Source organism: Rhinolophus ferrumequinum, chromosome 9, assembly GCF_004115265.2.
Source record: "Rhinolophus ferrumequinum isolate MPI-CBG mRhiFer1 chromosome 9, mRhiFer1_v1.p, whole genome shotgun sequence".
NCBI classification, from domain to species: domain Eukaryota; kingdom Metazoa; phylum Chordata; class Mammalia; order Chiroptera; family Rhinolophidae; genus Rhinolophus; species Rhinolophus ferrumequinum.
The window spans coordinates 63,904,630-63,920,217 of NC_046292.1; the positions used below are offsets into that span (position 1 = coordinate 63,904,630).

Below are 15,588 nucleotides of genomic sequence, written 5' to 3' on the forward strand. Positions count from 1 at the left end.
GGAACTTTATAATGGCTATAATAGCTATAGGCAACACATTAAAACCGCCTATACACACTAAAAAGTTTGACAGAATTCAGTTTCACAAACGTTTATTAAACACCTTTATGTGTCTTTGAAAACTTATTACATTAAAAAAATTTAACGAAGTCCACTTAACAAATATGTATGTGCTCAAAGAATAATTCTATAGAATGGATCATACCTCAAGTCTAGTAAAATAAGTTATGAAGTACTAAGAAACAAAATTACCATTCTCTATCAGAATATAATAGGAAAATTAATATTTCTATAGCACCATGGTAAAACTGAGTAAAGAAAGAACAATTGACTTTTAAATCTATCTCAACTCAACCCATACATCTTTGTTGAAGTAATTTGAAGGGCGCACATATAAGCTGAGAAAACTATTAAAATAAAAGTGTGTGTGACTATCCCACCTTGAGAACGATGCATAATGAAAACATATAAGAATCACTACCAACTATTTTCCAAACAATTACCTTATCAAAAGGATTTCCACTCATAAATTTTTCAATCTTCAGTTAAATGACAGGGCAGCAAAGAAAAACATATTGTGTATCTAATATCCAGAATAGGCAAAACTTACTTTGAAACCTTGTGTATCACAGATAACATGCTAAAAAGACCTCATGCTAAAAAAAAATGGAATCAGTACGTTTTTATAGACATTTTCAAAGCAATATTAAAATATTGCATGTTTTTTTTAATTTATTTGGGTCTGCTCTATTCCAGAGGGAATCTAAGGTGAGTTCTCTCTTCCTTCTTTGTATTTGATTATTGGTTACAATTTATTGAATTCCAGCCAAGGGTTAAGTACGGCACATGCTTTCATTCATGTAACAGATATTTATGAAGTATTTATTTTCTGCTAGACCCTGGGGGTATAAAACTCAATAAAACAGATGCTAATGATCATAACAATCCTGCAAGCTGGGAATTTTCATTACCATATCACAGTTAAGAAAACCAACACTGAGGGAGCTTAATGTAACTTGTAAAAAGATAACTTATTAATTGTCCTAGTCTTGTTTTTTAACCTAATGAAAAGAGATGGTCATGAGGATGTTACTTCTTTTATCCAGTTTATAATAAGTATATCATTATATCTTTCAAACAACTTTGTTGAGGTATAATTGACATACAACAAAATGCACATGATAAAGTGTTCAATTTAATATGTTTTGACATATTGAAAACCCATGAAACTATTACTATAATCAAGATAACAAAGATATCCCTCACTCCCAAAAGTTAACTCATGTAGGGATTTCCTTTTTAATCCCTCCAGCACCTCCCCTACCTTCACCCCCAAGCCATCACTCATCTGCTTTCTGTCACTATGTATCAGTTTGCATTTTCTAGAATTTTATGTAGCTCATACAATGTATACTCTTTTTTGGTCTGGCTTCTTTCAAACAGCATAATTATTTTTGGATTCATCCATGTTGCTGTGTGTATGAATAGTTCATTCCTTTTTATTCCAGAGTAATATTTCATTGTATGAATATGCCATAAATATTTACCCATTCACCTGATGAACACTTGAATTGTTTTCAGCTTATGGCTATTACAAATAAAGTTTCCATGAACATTCATATGGACATGCTTTGTATGGAGATATACTTTCATTTATCTTGGGTAAATACCTAGCATTGGAACGATCGTATGGTCGGTGTGTGTTTAACTTTTTAAGAAACTGCCAAAGTGTTCTCCAAATTAGTTGTACCATTTACATTCCCACCAGCAGTGTCTGAGGGTTCCAGTTTTTCCACATCCTCACTAACAGTTAGTATGGTTAGACTTTTTAATTTAAGTATTCTAAAATGTGTTTACTGATATCTTATTTGCATTTACCTATTACTAAAAGTGTTGAGCATCACATTATTAGATATATAAGTGTTTAGGATTGTTATATCCTCTTGGTAAATTGGTAATATCCTTTACTCTGAAATCTACTTTGTCTAATATTACTATAGCCATCAGCTTTCTTTTGGATGCTGTTATCATGGTATCTTTTTTTATCCTTCGACTTTTTACCTATTTGGATCTTATATTTGACATGCATTTCTTGTGGGTCTTCCTTTTCTTGTTTTAATCCAATCTGGTCATCTCTGTCTTTTAATTGGGACATTTAAAATATTTAGACTTAATGTGATTATTGATATGATTAGGTTACAAACTATCTTTTTTTTTCTCCGATCTCTCAGAGATTAATGTCCTTGTGGTGCAATGTCTGTTTTTTTTAAAAAACTATGATTTCGTGTATTTTGCCCATTTTATGGTTGTTTTAGGTGAGAGAGCTTAAATCCAGTACTAATTGCTCCATTTGGGCCACAAGCAGAAAAGTCTCTCTAAAGTGTGTTTTAAAAAATTTATTATGAGATATGACCATATCTTTTTAACAAACAAATCTAACCTTAATGTCTTTCAAGTGAGTGTAATTTCTGTTGACACTTCATTTCTTTTCAAATATTAGACTCCTGAGACATGTCTTTCTGAAGACTGCCTAAGTATGGTAGAATTTCAGAGGATAAGGGCCTTTTTTTGTCCCTTAAAGAACATTCTATTTCATTTTAGCATAGGCACTGCTAACATTAGGAAATAGGAGTGTGAAGCTAAATGTGGCCAGGGGCATTATACAGAAATATTGTGATCCTTTAACTTTTAAAGAATAATTTTTACACTACTATCTCCACAATTACATCGGTGTTTATTCGAAACATTTATTAAACTCCTACAAAGTGCCAGCCCCTGAAGACGTCGCTATGAAAAAGACAAGTCCCTCCTTTCACTAAAATACGTAACAACTACATATCTACGTCCACTTAAGGAAGGGCCTATTTAAAAGAAAAACCTAAAAGCATGACCCAAATGCCATCAAACAGGAATATTCCTCATGAAATGAATATTCTCTTTCCAGACAAAGTCACTTTTTGGATGTTTCTTAGAGAAAGGCATATTTGGCTAAATCAGTTCATGAAAGGAATGGACGCATGTTTTTAGATACACAGCTGAGACTCCAATTGGCCATGTGCCCTCATGTGTGGCCAGTGATCCATGTTGCAGACAATTCCATAGCTCCATGGGTCTTGCTAACACATGCATCTTATCTCTAAAGGCAGTTACTACGGCCATGTCCTGCCTCCAGTGTAGACAACCAGCTTTCAGCACTTATTTGAGATCTACCTATGGTATTTTGGTTCTCCTTCAGACAAACTGCCAGCGACCCACCTACTCTGGCCAGACATGGACCTGTTGACTAGAATACATTCATGAGCTTCTTCATCACATTTTGCTTATTGACACTATACTTGTTCTCCTTGGACTGTGAATACAGCTATTCCAGGCTATTCTACCATCACCTTCTCAAGGCTTCACTCAGTCTCAGCGTCAATGTCTGATACTCTGTTGCCATCTAGTGGCCACAGGCCACTCACCCTTTGCCTGCCATTTTAGGTCTTAATAGAGCTCTTGTAGAACTTTAAGTTCTATATTTATTCCTATGAGGAAGACTTTACTGTATATAGTTTTGGAATTCCTCTTTTGGAATTGCCTTCAGAGCCTGCGTTATATTCTTCTAAGTAATGGAACTTAATGGTTAAGTGTGTGGATTCCGGAGTCAACGATTTGGGTTCAAATCCCAAAGCCACAATTTGTTTGACCAGGTCAAGTTACTTTAGTTCTCTATGCCTTACAATTTTTTTTTCTTTAAACCTGTTTAAAAAGAGAAGGAGAAAGATGTGAGGAGGAGAGGGGGGTCATAAAGATAACTACCTCACAGAGTACTGTGAAGATAAAAAGAGTTGATACATGTAAAGCTCTAAGAACAGCACATCAACTCACTATAAATGTTAATTACCATGTGTGAGATCTTGGGCACGTTACTTATTCTCCCTGAGCCTCAGTTGACTCATTCCTGAGGGAGGATTCATGTTTAACCACCTCCAGTTATGGTGAGGATTGAATGAAGTGGTTCATGAGGAGCACACAGTTTAGTGCCTGGCAATGTGGTAGGTAAGCCTGCAATAATGTTAGCTGCTATGATTACTACTATCCCCAGTGATGGAAAATCCATGACCTATGAGGATGATCATAAAGATAGTTGAATTTAAGTTGAATTTAATAAATATCCAAGTTATTCTAATCAAGTCCGAATAAATGCAGCTGATGACATTTTTCTCTGACCTCCTCCTCTTTGACTCTATCACATTAAACACTGTGGACTAAGCCCCTTTTCTTCGGTTTTGTGATCTTTCTGATACTTTTTCAGTTTCTCTCCTCTGCCCTCTTTCCTGGCTCCATTTTACCTGCTGCCCTCTAATCATTGAATGTACCTCAAATTCTAAGTTCAGCTGTGTGCTTTTCTCACTACATTCTCCCTTTGGTAATACGGTCTACTTTTTTATCTCTTCCAAGAATCCCCTTCTCTCTCACTTCCTCTCTCTCCTTCTCCTGGGATTGAACCTAACCTTTTCCCTCAAAGTCAATCTCTCCAGAACAGAATCTGAGTCACCTCTGACTCTCTCCTCAGGCCCCTCATGTCCAGTCTGTCACTCAGAACAATTAAGTCTTAATCCACAATGCATCTCACACATGCCTCTTCCTTTGCGTTACTAGTAGTGAACCCTGCATCAGGCTCTTGTGTTCCCTTGTTAGACCAAAGAGCTCCAAATTTTTCCATCTGGCATCCCCTCAGGAAACCATTTGGAGTAAATACTCCCACTGAACATGTATTTATTTACAAATTATATACATGTTCTATTCTGCTAATATATTTATGTACATTATTCGAAAAGAGAACAACAGACATTGACATGAGAGTGAAGAATTTGAAATAAATATTTTAATGACTTTAACTTTATATATTGAATAGACAAAACACCTTTTTGCTTTTGCTAAATGTATTATGAATATCTTTTAGTACGAACAGTGTGATTAAATGTGCCTAGCTTTTTCTGAAATGTTACTGACACTTTGTAATACAGCTATTTAAAGATCTATTTAAATGTTGTTCCATGTTTGGCTTGACTTTGATATTTGTTTCTAATGTCTTGCCTAATGGTAAAGGAACCCCTCAAAACACATAGATCCCAAACAATGGAGGTATTGGTTGACTGTACCTACTAAATCACGAAAACTATTTTTACTTTTGTCCAGAATTATGCTAAAAATTTTTTGAAATGCAATATATATCAATATAACTGAAGTTTTCTTCTCTTATTTTAGTTTTCTTTGATATGTTTGTTGGTTGGTTTTATGTTCATTTGTTTGTTTTCCTGTGGGTGATGTAACCCAGAGGATGTATTGAGATGTGGTGATGAAGGTTTTAAGAGCACATATTTCTCTACCATCTATCCCAGAAATTTCATATCACACTTCTTAAAAACTAATAAGTGACCTTGGAAAATGTCCAAGATACATCTTTAAGAGAATAGAAAAGCAGGATATAGTAATAAAATACGCAATTTAAAAAACCTGTTTATATATACTCACATAAAATAACTAGAGGAGCTCTCAACCACAAGGTTGCCGGTTCAACTCCTCGAGTCCCACAAGGGATGGTGGGCAGCGCCCCCTGCAACTAAAGATTGAACACGGCACCTTGAGTTGAGCTGCCGCTGAGCTCCCGGATGGCTCAGTTGGTTGGAGCGCGTCCTCTCAACCACAAGGTTGCTGGTTTGACTCCCACAAGGGATGGTGGACTGTGCCCCCTGCAACTAGAAAACGGCGACTGGACCTGGACCTGAGCTGCGCCCTCCACAACAAAGACTGAAAGGACAACTTGACTTGGAAAAAAGGCCTGGAAGTACACACTGTTCCCCAATAAAGTCCTGTTCCCCTTCCCCAATAAAATCTTTAAAAAAAATAAAAATAAAAAAATAGAAAGTAACTAGAGGAAAATATACCAATATTTTAATAGTGTTCATCTCTGGGAGATATGATAATGTGTGATTTTTGTAATTTTCCTTATGCTTTTCTCTCTTTTCCAAAGCGCCAATAAATAACATTTATTAACTCTAGATTATAAAAGATTTTTTTAAAAAATAACATCAGATAGTTTTAAAAAGAAATAAGTTCCAGATAATGTTTGAATTTCAGCCCCCAGATTAACTATATTCTTGCTGTTTGCATGTATACTTATAGCTATGATATAGTACAGTCACTGATATTCAGAAATAATAAATCTAAGCTAATCAGAAAACAAATAATGTTACATATGCTGTGCATATGACAAACAAGTAATACATTTTAGATGGATTTATTTTTTTAGAAGTTAAAGCATTTTTGAAACTTAATAGGCTAATTTTGAACTGTGAAAAATTTCCATATGATGCCCACTGAATAACAGTGGCATGAGTTTCTCATTAGAAAGCCTTATGGAGACTATTAAGGGTAATATAACCCAGGGGATATATATTGTGTCCAAATTTGACTGTAAATAATTCTGAAATGATGTAAATATATAGAAGTGGTTTTCAAGCTGTGTGCCATGAAACCTTTTAGAACCCCTGCAAAGTAAGCAGAAGAGTCTCTCCCTTCCCACCCAAGAAACACTTCAAAAAGCATGCAGCTTCTATCAGTTTTACATGCAGGGGGTCCTACATAAGCCTTGGTTTGACGGGGGGTGGGAGAAAGCATTTTACTGCTAAATTAGAAGTTGAAAAATGCTTGGACTTATGCCACGCTGGGGAGGAAATGGGACAGGTGTGTGTGGAAAGGGACAGAAAATATAGACTAATTATATTTTAAAAGATCTTTCATTGTAAATATGTGCTTCTTTTACCCATACTCCTCTCCCAGACAAATTGTTAGCTCAGAACAAAGTCATAAAGCCAGAAGAGAACCCATACCAGAACCTGGAAAGTGGGTTGGCCAATGTTCTCAAGCCAATAGACGACTTCTGTACAAAGTTCTTTGTGGGAACAGAGGTGAGTTGGAATTATCTGCTTTGACAATTAATAATTTTAACTACATTGAAATATATGATTATAAGTCTTATTGTACGTGTTTGCTTTATGAAATCTCATAACATTTATACCATTTTCATGTTTTAATATGTTTATGTGCACTTAAAAATTTTAACCCCATTGCCTCATAGATTCATATTTTAAATGTTCCTGAACAAATGTGGAAAAATCTATAAAATTAAGCATGACCCTTTTTACTAATAATGTATTGATCAGCTTGCAAATAGTTATCAAAGACCTATATTATATGAAAAAAGCCATGCTGAGACATACTTAGAAACCATACTTAGAAAATACATTGTTTTGTTAGGCCGGCACCATCTACTAAGAAAGATAGTAAAAAACTCACTCAATTCAAAAGATAAATAACAACTGGATATAATAACAATAATTGCTGCCATTGTTTGGTATCTATTATAATAACTAAAGCGAGCTCTCATTTATTGGACATTTTCTATATAGCAGGATCTGTGCCAGGTGTTTTCCAAATTATACCTTATTTAATCTTAACAATCCTATAAAGGTGATATTATTCCCATTTAACAGATGAAGAAATGAGGCTCTCTCTTACAGTCAGAGGCAGAGATACCTGTTTATACATGAGTCTCCTTTCCTGAAAGGAAGGGTGTTTCTCCTAGGCTGTAGAACAGTGGGAAGACGCCATAGCTCAGTCTCCTCAAATGCAGTTTGCACAATGGGATTAGTCAATCCCACCAGCTCTCACTACCTGCCAGGCACAGCACTAGGCCCTGGATCAGAGATGAATCAATAGCACAGGCCCTGCCCTCAGGGCGCTCACTGCCTAGTTATGAAGCAAATACATTGACAGTGTGATCCACGCCAACACCGATCCGGAGGCCGAGGGTACAGGACGAAGAGGTTGGAGAAGGCGACCTGTCAGCTGGCTGGACGTTGGAGGTTGAGGAGATCAGAGTGAGAGCATAGATTCCAGCAGAATCAGAGTGAGAGCATAGATTCCAACAGAAGTAACAGCTTGAACAATATTTTGGAGTTATGAAAGTCTAGGGTCTGTCTGGAGATAACGGAATAGTGTGGCGCAAGAAGGAAATCTATGCCTAGAATGCTAGGCTGGGTCCAATCAAAGGGCACTTTCTGCCATGTTAGGTAATTTGAATTTCATTTGGAAAGCAATGAGACACTACCAAATAAATACATGTTTTATAACTTGGGCTTCACACCGAAGTTTTTAGATTTTTTTTTTAATTCTGGAAAAATATATAACAAAATTTACCATCTTAACCATTTTTGAGTGTATAGTTTAGTGGTATTAGATACATTCATATCGTATCATTGAGCAACCACCACCACCATCCATCTCCAGAACTGTTTTATCATCCCAAATTGAACTTCTGTACCCACTAAACCAATAACTCACCTGCCCCAGGTGAGTTATTTCCTCCTGCCCCAGCCCCTGGCGACCACCATTCTTGTATACTTTCTGTCTTTATGCATTTGACTATTCTAGGTACCTCACATAAGTGGATTCATATATTTGTCTCTGTGCACACCAAAATTTTAAAGCAGGAGAATGACAGCTTTAGAAAGATAAAGAACTGTAAAAAACAAATTAAAGCATAGCACCTTTCACTTCAACTCTTCCACAAAAACTCAGTGAAATATGAATAAAACCCCAACTCCTCACCCCGTGGCCTGTAAGATTCTGCATAATTCGGTTCCTTTGTGTCTCTCCACCCTCATCTGCACCAATCTCCCTCCCTCACTCCGGCTGCTCTGATTTTTCCCTCATTCATCCTATGCACTAGACTCTTTCCTGCCTATTGAGCCCTTGCCCTGCTTGGAATTAACTCCATCCATAATTCGACAGATATTTATTGAGCTTTTAATATATGCCAGGCACTGTTCTTGGTCCAGGGAATATAGCGGTGAATAAAATAGACAAAATTTCCTGCCCTCATGGGGCTGACATCTCAGTGGAAGGCCTTTCTCCAACCCATGACGTGGCTGGTCCTTCTTCTTTGGATAGAGAGAATAAGGGAGGCCTCCCTGGCATCTGGGCTGGCTGGCACAGGCTGAAGCAAGAGGAAGTGGGACCCTGGAGGCAACGGCCAGGCAGGTGAACCAAACCAGAGATGAAGAGGGCCTGAGCAGTGAGGCCAGGAGTGTCCACACAGAGGTGGAGGGAAGTAGCATTGTCAGAACTTAGGGAAATGGATGGAGAAGGACGAGAAAGTTTCCAGCTAGGTGGCTGATGATATTATGGGCACTCAAGACAAATTTATGAAACTGGTTGAAATTATTCCTTTTCGACTTGGTTTAATTTCAGTGTCCCACGAAACAGCTATGAGACCAAGGAGATTTTAATTAGTGATGCTCTTACAGACCTTTGGCGAGGGCTGAGGTCACACACAAAAAGCTCCTAGTAATTCTGGCAAGAACTGGGTGCTCACTGAATGGTAATTATGAGGGGTTGTGCCACAGGCAACAGGCTAGACATGTCCATGTGTACAGTGTGTGCCCTTAGGCTGTGACTGTGAAGGGAAGGAGTGCTTATTTTCTGATTGAATTTCCAGCACCAAACACAGTCCTTGTTTGTTAAATGAATTAACATGGGTGAAGAAAGCACCGATGAGTGAATGGGTGGGCTCAGGCCCTAATGAGCTTACCCTTCACTTTGCATAAACCAAATGTTTTCCCATCTTACCTCCCTCACCCACACATCTGAATCCATTCTCTCTTCTGTGTCCTCTTGATTTCTTTTTTTATACACCCTCCTCTGTGTTTTTCTCTTATTATGCACTGGGGGAATAAAATGGAATTAGGAAACTGCATTTGGATGACCTTGAGTAAGTCATTTAACCTTTCTGAGTCAGTTTTTGCATCTCTAAAATGGGAGCATGGAACTAATTTATTTTTTTAAATCTAAATCTCTCCATCTCTGTCATTCATTTGTTCTGTCTTTCCTGTTTGTGTGGGTGTTTCTGACTCTCCTTTATACCAGGTCCTTCTGCCTTCCCCTCTTAAAATGGCCATAAGTGGTACTGGAATACATATTACTTGTTATGTTACCTGGATGGAACTTTATGTTTCCTATTCTCAACTTTGAAAGGTAAAGAGTACCATGTTATGAATTCCTATTCCCTCTCTCTCTCTTAACCACTAATATTTGTTAAGTACTGACTTTGTAACATGCTGAGAACTGAGTGAGTCAGACAGGATCCCTCTCCTCCTGGAGCTTTCAGTTCATCGGGACGATCTCCTGTTAACGAAAACTTTGGAAACCCAGCAGTTGGAACTTGTGTACATAGATTATCTCGTGATGGCCCGTGTTCTCCACGTCAGTACATGTGGACAAAAACTCAACAAACTCATTTTATTGTTTAAGATAAAACCAAGTAATAATTTTGAGCCTTTTCCCAGCATTGTACCAAATTATCATTTGATTAAATTGACTGCTTTGTATCTGTCATAATTAGTCTTAGCACATGAATATGAGGTTTTATGTTTCTTACCTGGGCATTGTACTCATCAGAAACCTGTAATATTTTTAGGAAGGTGAAGTGATATACACAGATTGGAAACTGGAAAGAGACCCTGAAACTGGCCGATTGATGAGTAAGTTTTAATGATTGTCCCATTATTAGTAAGTTGTTCCTTTTTTTACAAAGTACTGAGTAACCCTGGCCTTGCTAATGGAAGGGAGGGCACTTGAGTTTCTGATTCTACATTTGTTACTCAAAGTGTAGGCTGCAGACAAGCAACACAGTTGTCAACTAGGAGCTTGTTAGAAATACAGAATTGTGGATCCTACCCCAGGCCTGCCAAATCTGAACATGGATTTCAATAAGATTTGCGAGGTGATTTGTTTTCACACCAAAACTTGAGGAGCACAATTTTAAAATAACAGTGCTGTTTTAGTAATTCAACAACCTGGTAGCTTATCTATGTAGAAAATTTGAGTTAATGTGAAATTATAAGCTAAATTTACAATGATCTTGAAGACCTTAGGATAGTATGGGAGAAGTGATTGTAGGACCCGCTTTTGGAACTCGGACTTGTCCATGGTCTCCCCTGCTGCCAGAGCAGGACTTTGGGCAGCTGAGCAGAAGTATGAAGGTCACACCCAGGTGTGAGAAGGAATCAAGATTCAGGCTCCCCAGCAAGCAAAGCTTTCTGTCAAAGCTGAGAGCCTTGGTGTTTGCCACAATTACAACTACTTACTTTAAAACTTTGGATTTTATCATGGCATAAAAATATATTTGAACCAGCTTTCAAAGCAGGGAATAATCATAAGCAAAGGAAGAGGAAGCTCCTGCGACTGCTAGAACACGGTGGGGCAGTCAGGTGGGGCCGCCAGGCTTGGTTTGCACGTGGGGATCTGGACAACCCTGTGGGGGTTGGGGCAAGTAGACACATAAGTGACTGATGAGTTTGGAGTTCAAAGCCACAACTCTCAGGGAACAGCTTCTGGGGCTCCGGTCTCCACCTCACACTTCACTCCATTCACTTCTATCTACTGAGTCTCGTTCTGTAGACTGGAGTGCCACAGACCTGGAAAGGCTTGCTTTGTCAGCATTGCTTCCAAGTAGCCATTTTAATCTGGAAACAAAGCATTTCTACTTTTCGTACATAGTGTCCCCTGACCAGAAGCCCAAATGTATGTTATTAATAAGTGTGGTGCCTTGAGAGAGGATTAGATGTGACCCAAGGGAGGGTCACATGCATGCAGAACTGAGACCAATTTCCCACTTTCCATTTATTCCCAGTTTCATGATTTAAAGTTGAATTCAAAATTACATATTGGATGTAATGAATTATATTGAACTACTTTTATGCTGATGCGTGTTTCTATTTATTCGATAACTCATGAATGTGTCCACGTACTGCATGCCAGGCACTAGGTAACATGGCAGCAGTCTCCACAACACCCGTAGGACAAAAGCTTGAGGCCATGACTTGGTTACACACAGCTAAACTCTGGTTCCTCCTGGTCTCAGAGATTTTTCTTGGGGCCTTACCTCCTCCTGCAGTTTCCTCAATTGCTTGAAGCAGCCCATGACAAACAGGTTGAGTTATTTATTTTAAATGAATTCTCTCCCATTTATAGAATAATCAATATCAATAAACTTGAAAACCAAGAACTTTATGTTTGAACTTCCCTGACATTTGTTTGTTCTTTCTTTCTTACCGTCATTTATTCATCAAATCATTATTCAGAACTTACTATGTACCAGGCACTGGGGATATAAAGATGAACAAGAGATTGTCCTCCCCCGAGAAATTGCACAACCTATTTGAAAAGTCAACATAAACAAATGACGACTGACTCTCTTGGGCTGTTAAAAAAAGACCTCACTGAAGAGAGATGCAGTTGAGCTGGGTCCTAAAGGGTAGATTGCAATTTTCCAGATGGAGAAGATGGAGAGAGATGTTTCAGGTAGAACGAGTGACAAGTACAAAAATATGGAAGCCCAAAAGGCCAGGGGACAATTAAGAAAACAGGGACATCTCCTGGCCAAACCATAGCAATATAGAGGGCAACAGCAGCAGAAAAGGTGCCAGGAAGGACATTTGGGTCCAGATGGCAAAGAGCCTTGAGTACCCTACTAAGACTTTATCCTCGAGCCACCAGTATAATCAGAAAATCACTCTGGCAGGAGAACAGGGACTAGATTAATTTATTGGTGAGACTTATAATGGAAGTATGATGACCAACTGCAATAGCCTAGCTAAGAGATGGGGAGGACTGATGTATAAGCATGGTAACAGAGTGCCATGCAGCAGAGGAAATACGAGGCAGACTTAGGGATCAACACGTCAGGACTTTGTGACCAATGGGATGGAGGTGGTCAGGAAGAAGAGGAGTTGCTTTTAATTCCTTGGCATTTACTTCATTCAAGAAAATGGGAAATAGCTTTAACCACCTCCTTAAAGCATGCTTTAAAATCATCATAATACTTTTATACTTAAAGTACTTTAAAATCATCGGTCAAGTATTTTGTAACATGGAGAGACAAATAACACTGCTATTCCCATTGGATGACGGTTCAAGTTCAGAGAAAGTCAATGAGTACGCGCTTTGCATGCCCTCATTACATTCTGTGAACTGGTGGTGTTTTCCTTGGGAGCTCCCAGCCTGTCTTTCATAAACATCACTGAAATTTCCTGAGTAAAGATGAGGTAACCCAACCCCTCTTGATCTGCTGGAAACCCCATGTTCTTATCTCAAATGTACAACAAGGCAAGGAGAATTTTCTTCTCTAAGACAAAACTTCTGAAAGACAGAATACCCTGACTGAGATGTGTGTGATTAAAAAAAATGTAAAATCAAAATTTCCAGATGATCTAAGTGACAAGCCAAGAAATGCAGGCTGAATGACAGTTGACATAATCATTTCATATGCTCTACTCACAAACTGGCACATGTCACGTGCCAGGCACTCTCCTAAGCAATTTCCCTGGATTAACTCATTTAACCCTCACAGCGGCTCTGTGGGGTTAGCTACTGTAAGTTGCATTGTCAGGATTTGAACTCAGGCAGTCTGCTCTTTAAATAAGTCACTATACTGAATCCTTCATTAGATAATGACTCTGGAAATAATTTTTTGTTTACTGTCATTTTTTTAATCGTAATAACCTGGTTTGGGGGCTCTGGCACTTCATTTACTAATTTAAGAATACCTCCATTCATTGCTAAATGGCACTAAGGTCTTTCAAAGGACAAAAGAAAGGAAAAGTTATGATGGGCTGAGAACATCTAGCCTATTATTTTATTTTGTTTTATAATTTAATTTTCAATTATGGTTAACATACAATATTATATTAGTTTCAAGTTTACAACATAGTATTTACACATTTGTATACCTTATGAAGTGATCACCCTCTAACAGTATTTTAAAGTACAAGTCTTTGTGGTTGCCAATATTGCAATCACTGGTAATCATTATATTTCACAGAGGGCTTCCAGATTTCTGGACAGCCCTGATCAGCGAATGATGTGCTGTCAGGGAAACCTTGCTAACCCTGAGGGTAAAACCAGGCTCTGAGAAACAGGAACAGCAGCAAGAAGAAAGCTACTGGTTGCCATGGGTTTCCTGCCTTACCAGCAATCTTCTAGATCACTTCAAGATGAACTTAAAAGCCTGTCCTCTGTGCCCTCTTCAAGATGGGACTTTGGTTGGAGGGAAAACATTTTTTTAAATGAGAAGAGTGCCATTTAAATTTTGTATTTGTTTTTACTTCATAAACATTTTTCAAATAATTTTTAAATTGTGGTAAAATATACATAAACATGAAATTTACGATTTTAACCATTTTTAAGTGTGCTGTTCAGTAGCATTAAATTCACATTTTTGTGCAACCAATCTCCAGAACTCTTTTCATCTTGCAAAACTGAAACTCTATACCTATTAAAAAGTAGCTCTCTGTTCCTCTCTCCCCGCTCGGCCCCTGGCAACCACCATCCTACTTTCTGCCTCTATGACTGTGACTCATATAAGTGAGTAGGTGCTTCATATAAGTGGAATCAAACATTATTTGTCTTTTTGTGACTGGCTTATCTCCATCAGCATAATATCCTCAAGGTTCATCGATGTTGTAGTATATATTAGAATTTCCTTCCTTTTGAAGATGAATAATATATTCCATTGTAGGTATACACCACATTTTATTTATCTCGTCATCCATCGATGGACGCTTGGGTTGCTTCCAAGTTTTGGCTATTGCAAATAAGGCTGGTATGAACATGGGTGGACAAATATCTCTTTGAAACTCTACTTTATGAGCTTTTGGCAAGATATAATCACTCTTTTTTAAGCTTAGTGTCCCATTGGTGTTCTGAGAAAAAAAAAAATCCAGCCTTCACATAGCATTAATATGATGAGATTCAGAACACGTTCATGGATTCAGTATAAAGTAGACAAACATTGTGGTTTGGTCTAGCCAGGCACGTATTTTTATGGCCATGCCTGGGGCGGGTATGGGCAGCAAGGGGTGAGGAGCGTCCAGCTCTGCAGACAGGCCTGGGGGAGCGGAAACCCAAGCAATGGGGTGGTAGACAAGCCAGGGAGGCAGAAGGCCCCCGGGCCTGGGCAGAGACTAAAGGGAAGTCTTGATCTTCAAGTTCAAACCTGCTCCTCCTGACTTCCCAGTTGCCATAAATGGAAATTCCATGAGCCAGTTGCTTGTACCAGAAACCTGGCTCTCATTTTCAGCACTTCATCTCTCTCACCCCTCCCTCCTATTCGAGCCATCTCCAGGCCCTGTCAATTCTAGCTCACAAATATTTCTTTACTACCCACTCTTCTCCGTTGCACTTTCATCCAAGCCACCATGCCCTCGCACCAGAGCTACAACAGCCTCCTATGGCGTTCTCTCTTCGCGTGTACCTGCTGCTGCTAATCCATTCTCCCCACGGCAGCCAGAGAATCTTTTGGAAATATCAGTCAGATCATCTTCCAGGCCTAAAGCACTCATGAAGACATATTACACTTAGAGTATAATCTAAACCCCTTTCCTACACGGGTCTGCATGGTCTCATCACTCCTGGTCCCCGTTTGTTTCACATGTCTCACACTGGGATTACCAGACTGGATCTTACTGCCCTCTTCAAATTTAT

General features: G+C 38.5%; 1 protein-coding gene across 1 annotated transcript in view; it reads left to right on the forward strand.

Moving 5' to 3' along the window:
- The window catches only part of DNAI3 (dynein axonemal intermediate chain 3), a 68,901-nt gene that overhangs the window by 40,144 nt on the left and 13,169 nt on the right, over positions 1–15,588 (forward strand). The window contains exons 17-18 of the mRNA XM_033113305.1: positions 6,826–6,953; positions 10,523–10,586. Of these exons, the coding sequence (XP_032969196.1) occupies positions 6,826–6,953; positions 10,523–10,586 (192 nt within the window). The remainder of the gene's footprint in view (positions 1–6,825; positions 6,954–10,522; positions 10,587–15,588) is intronic.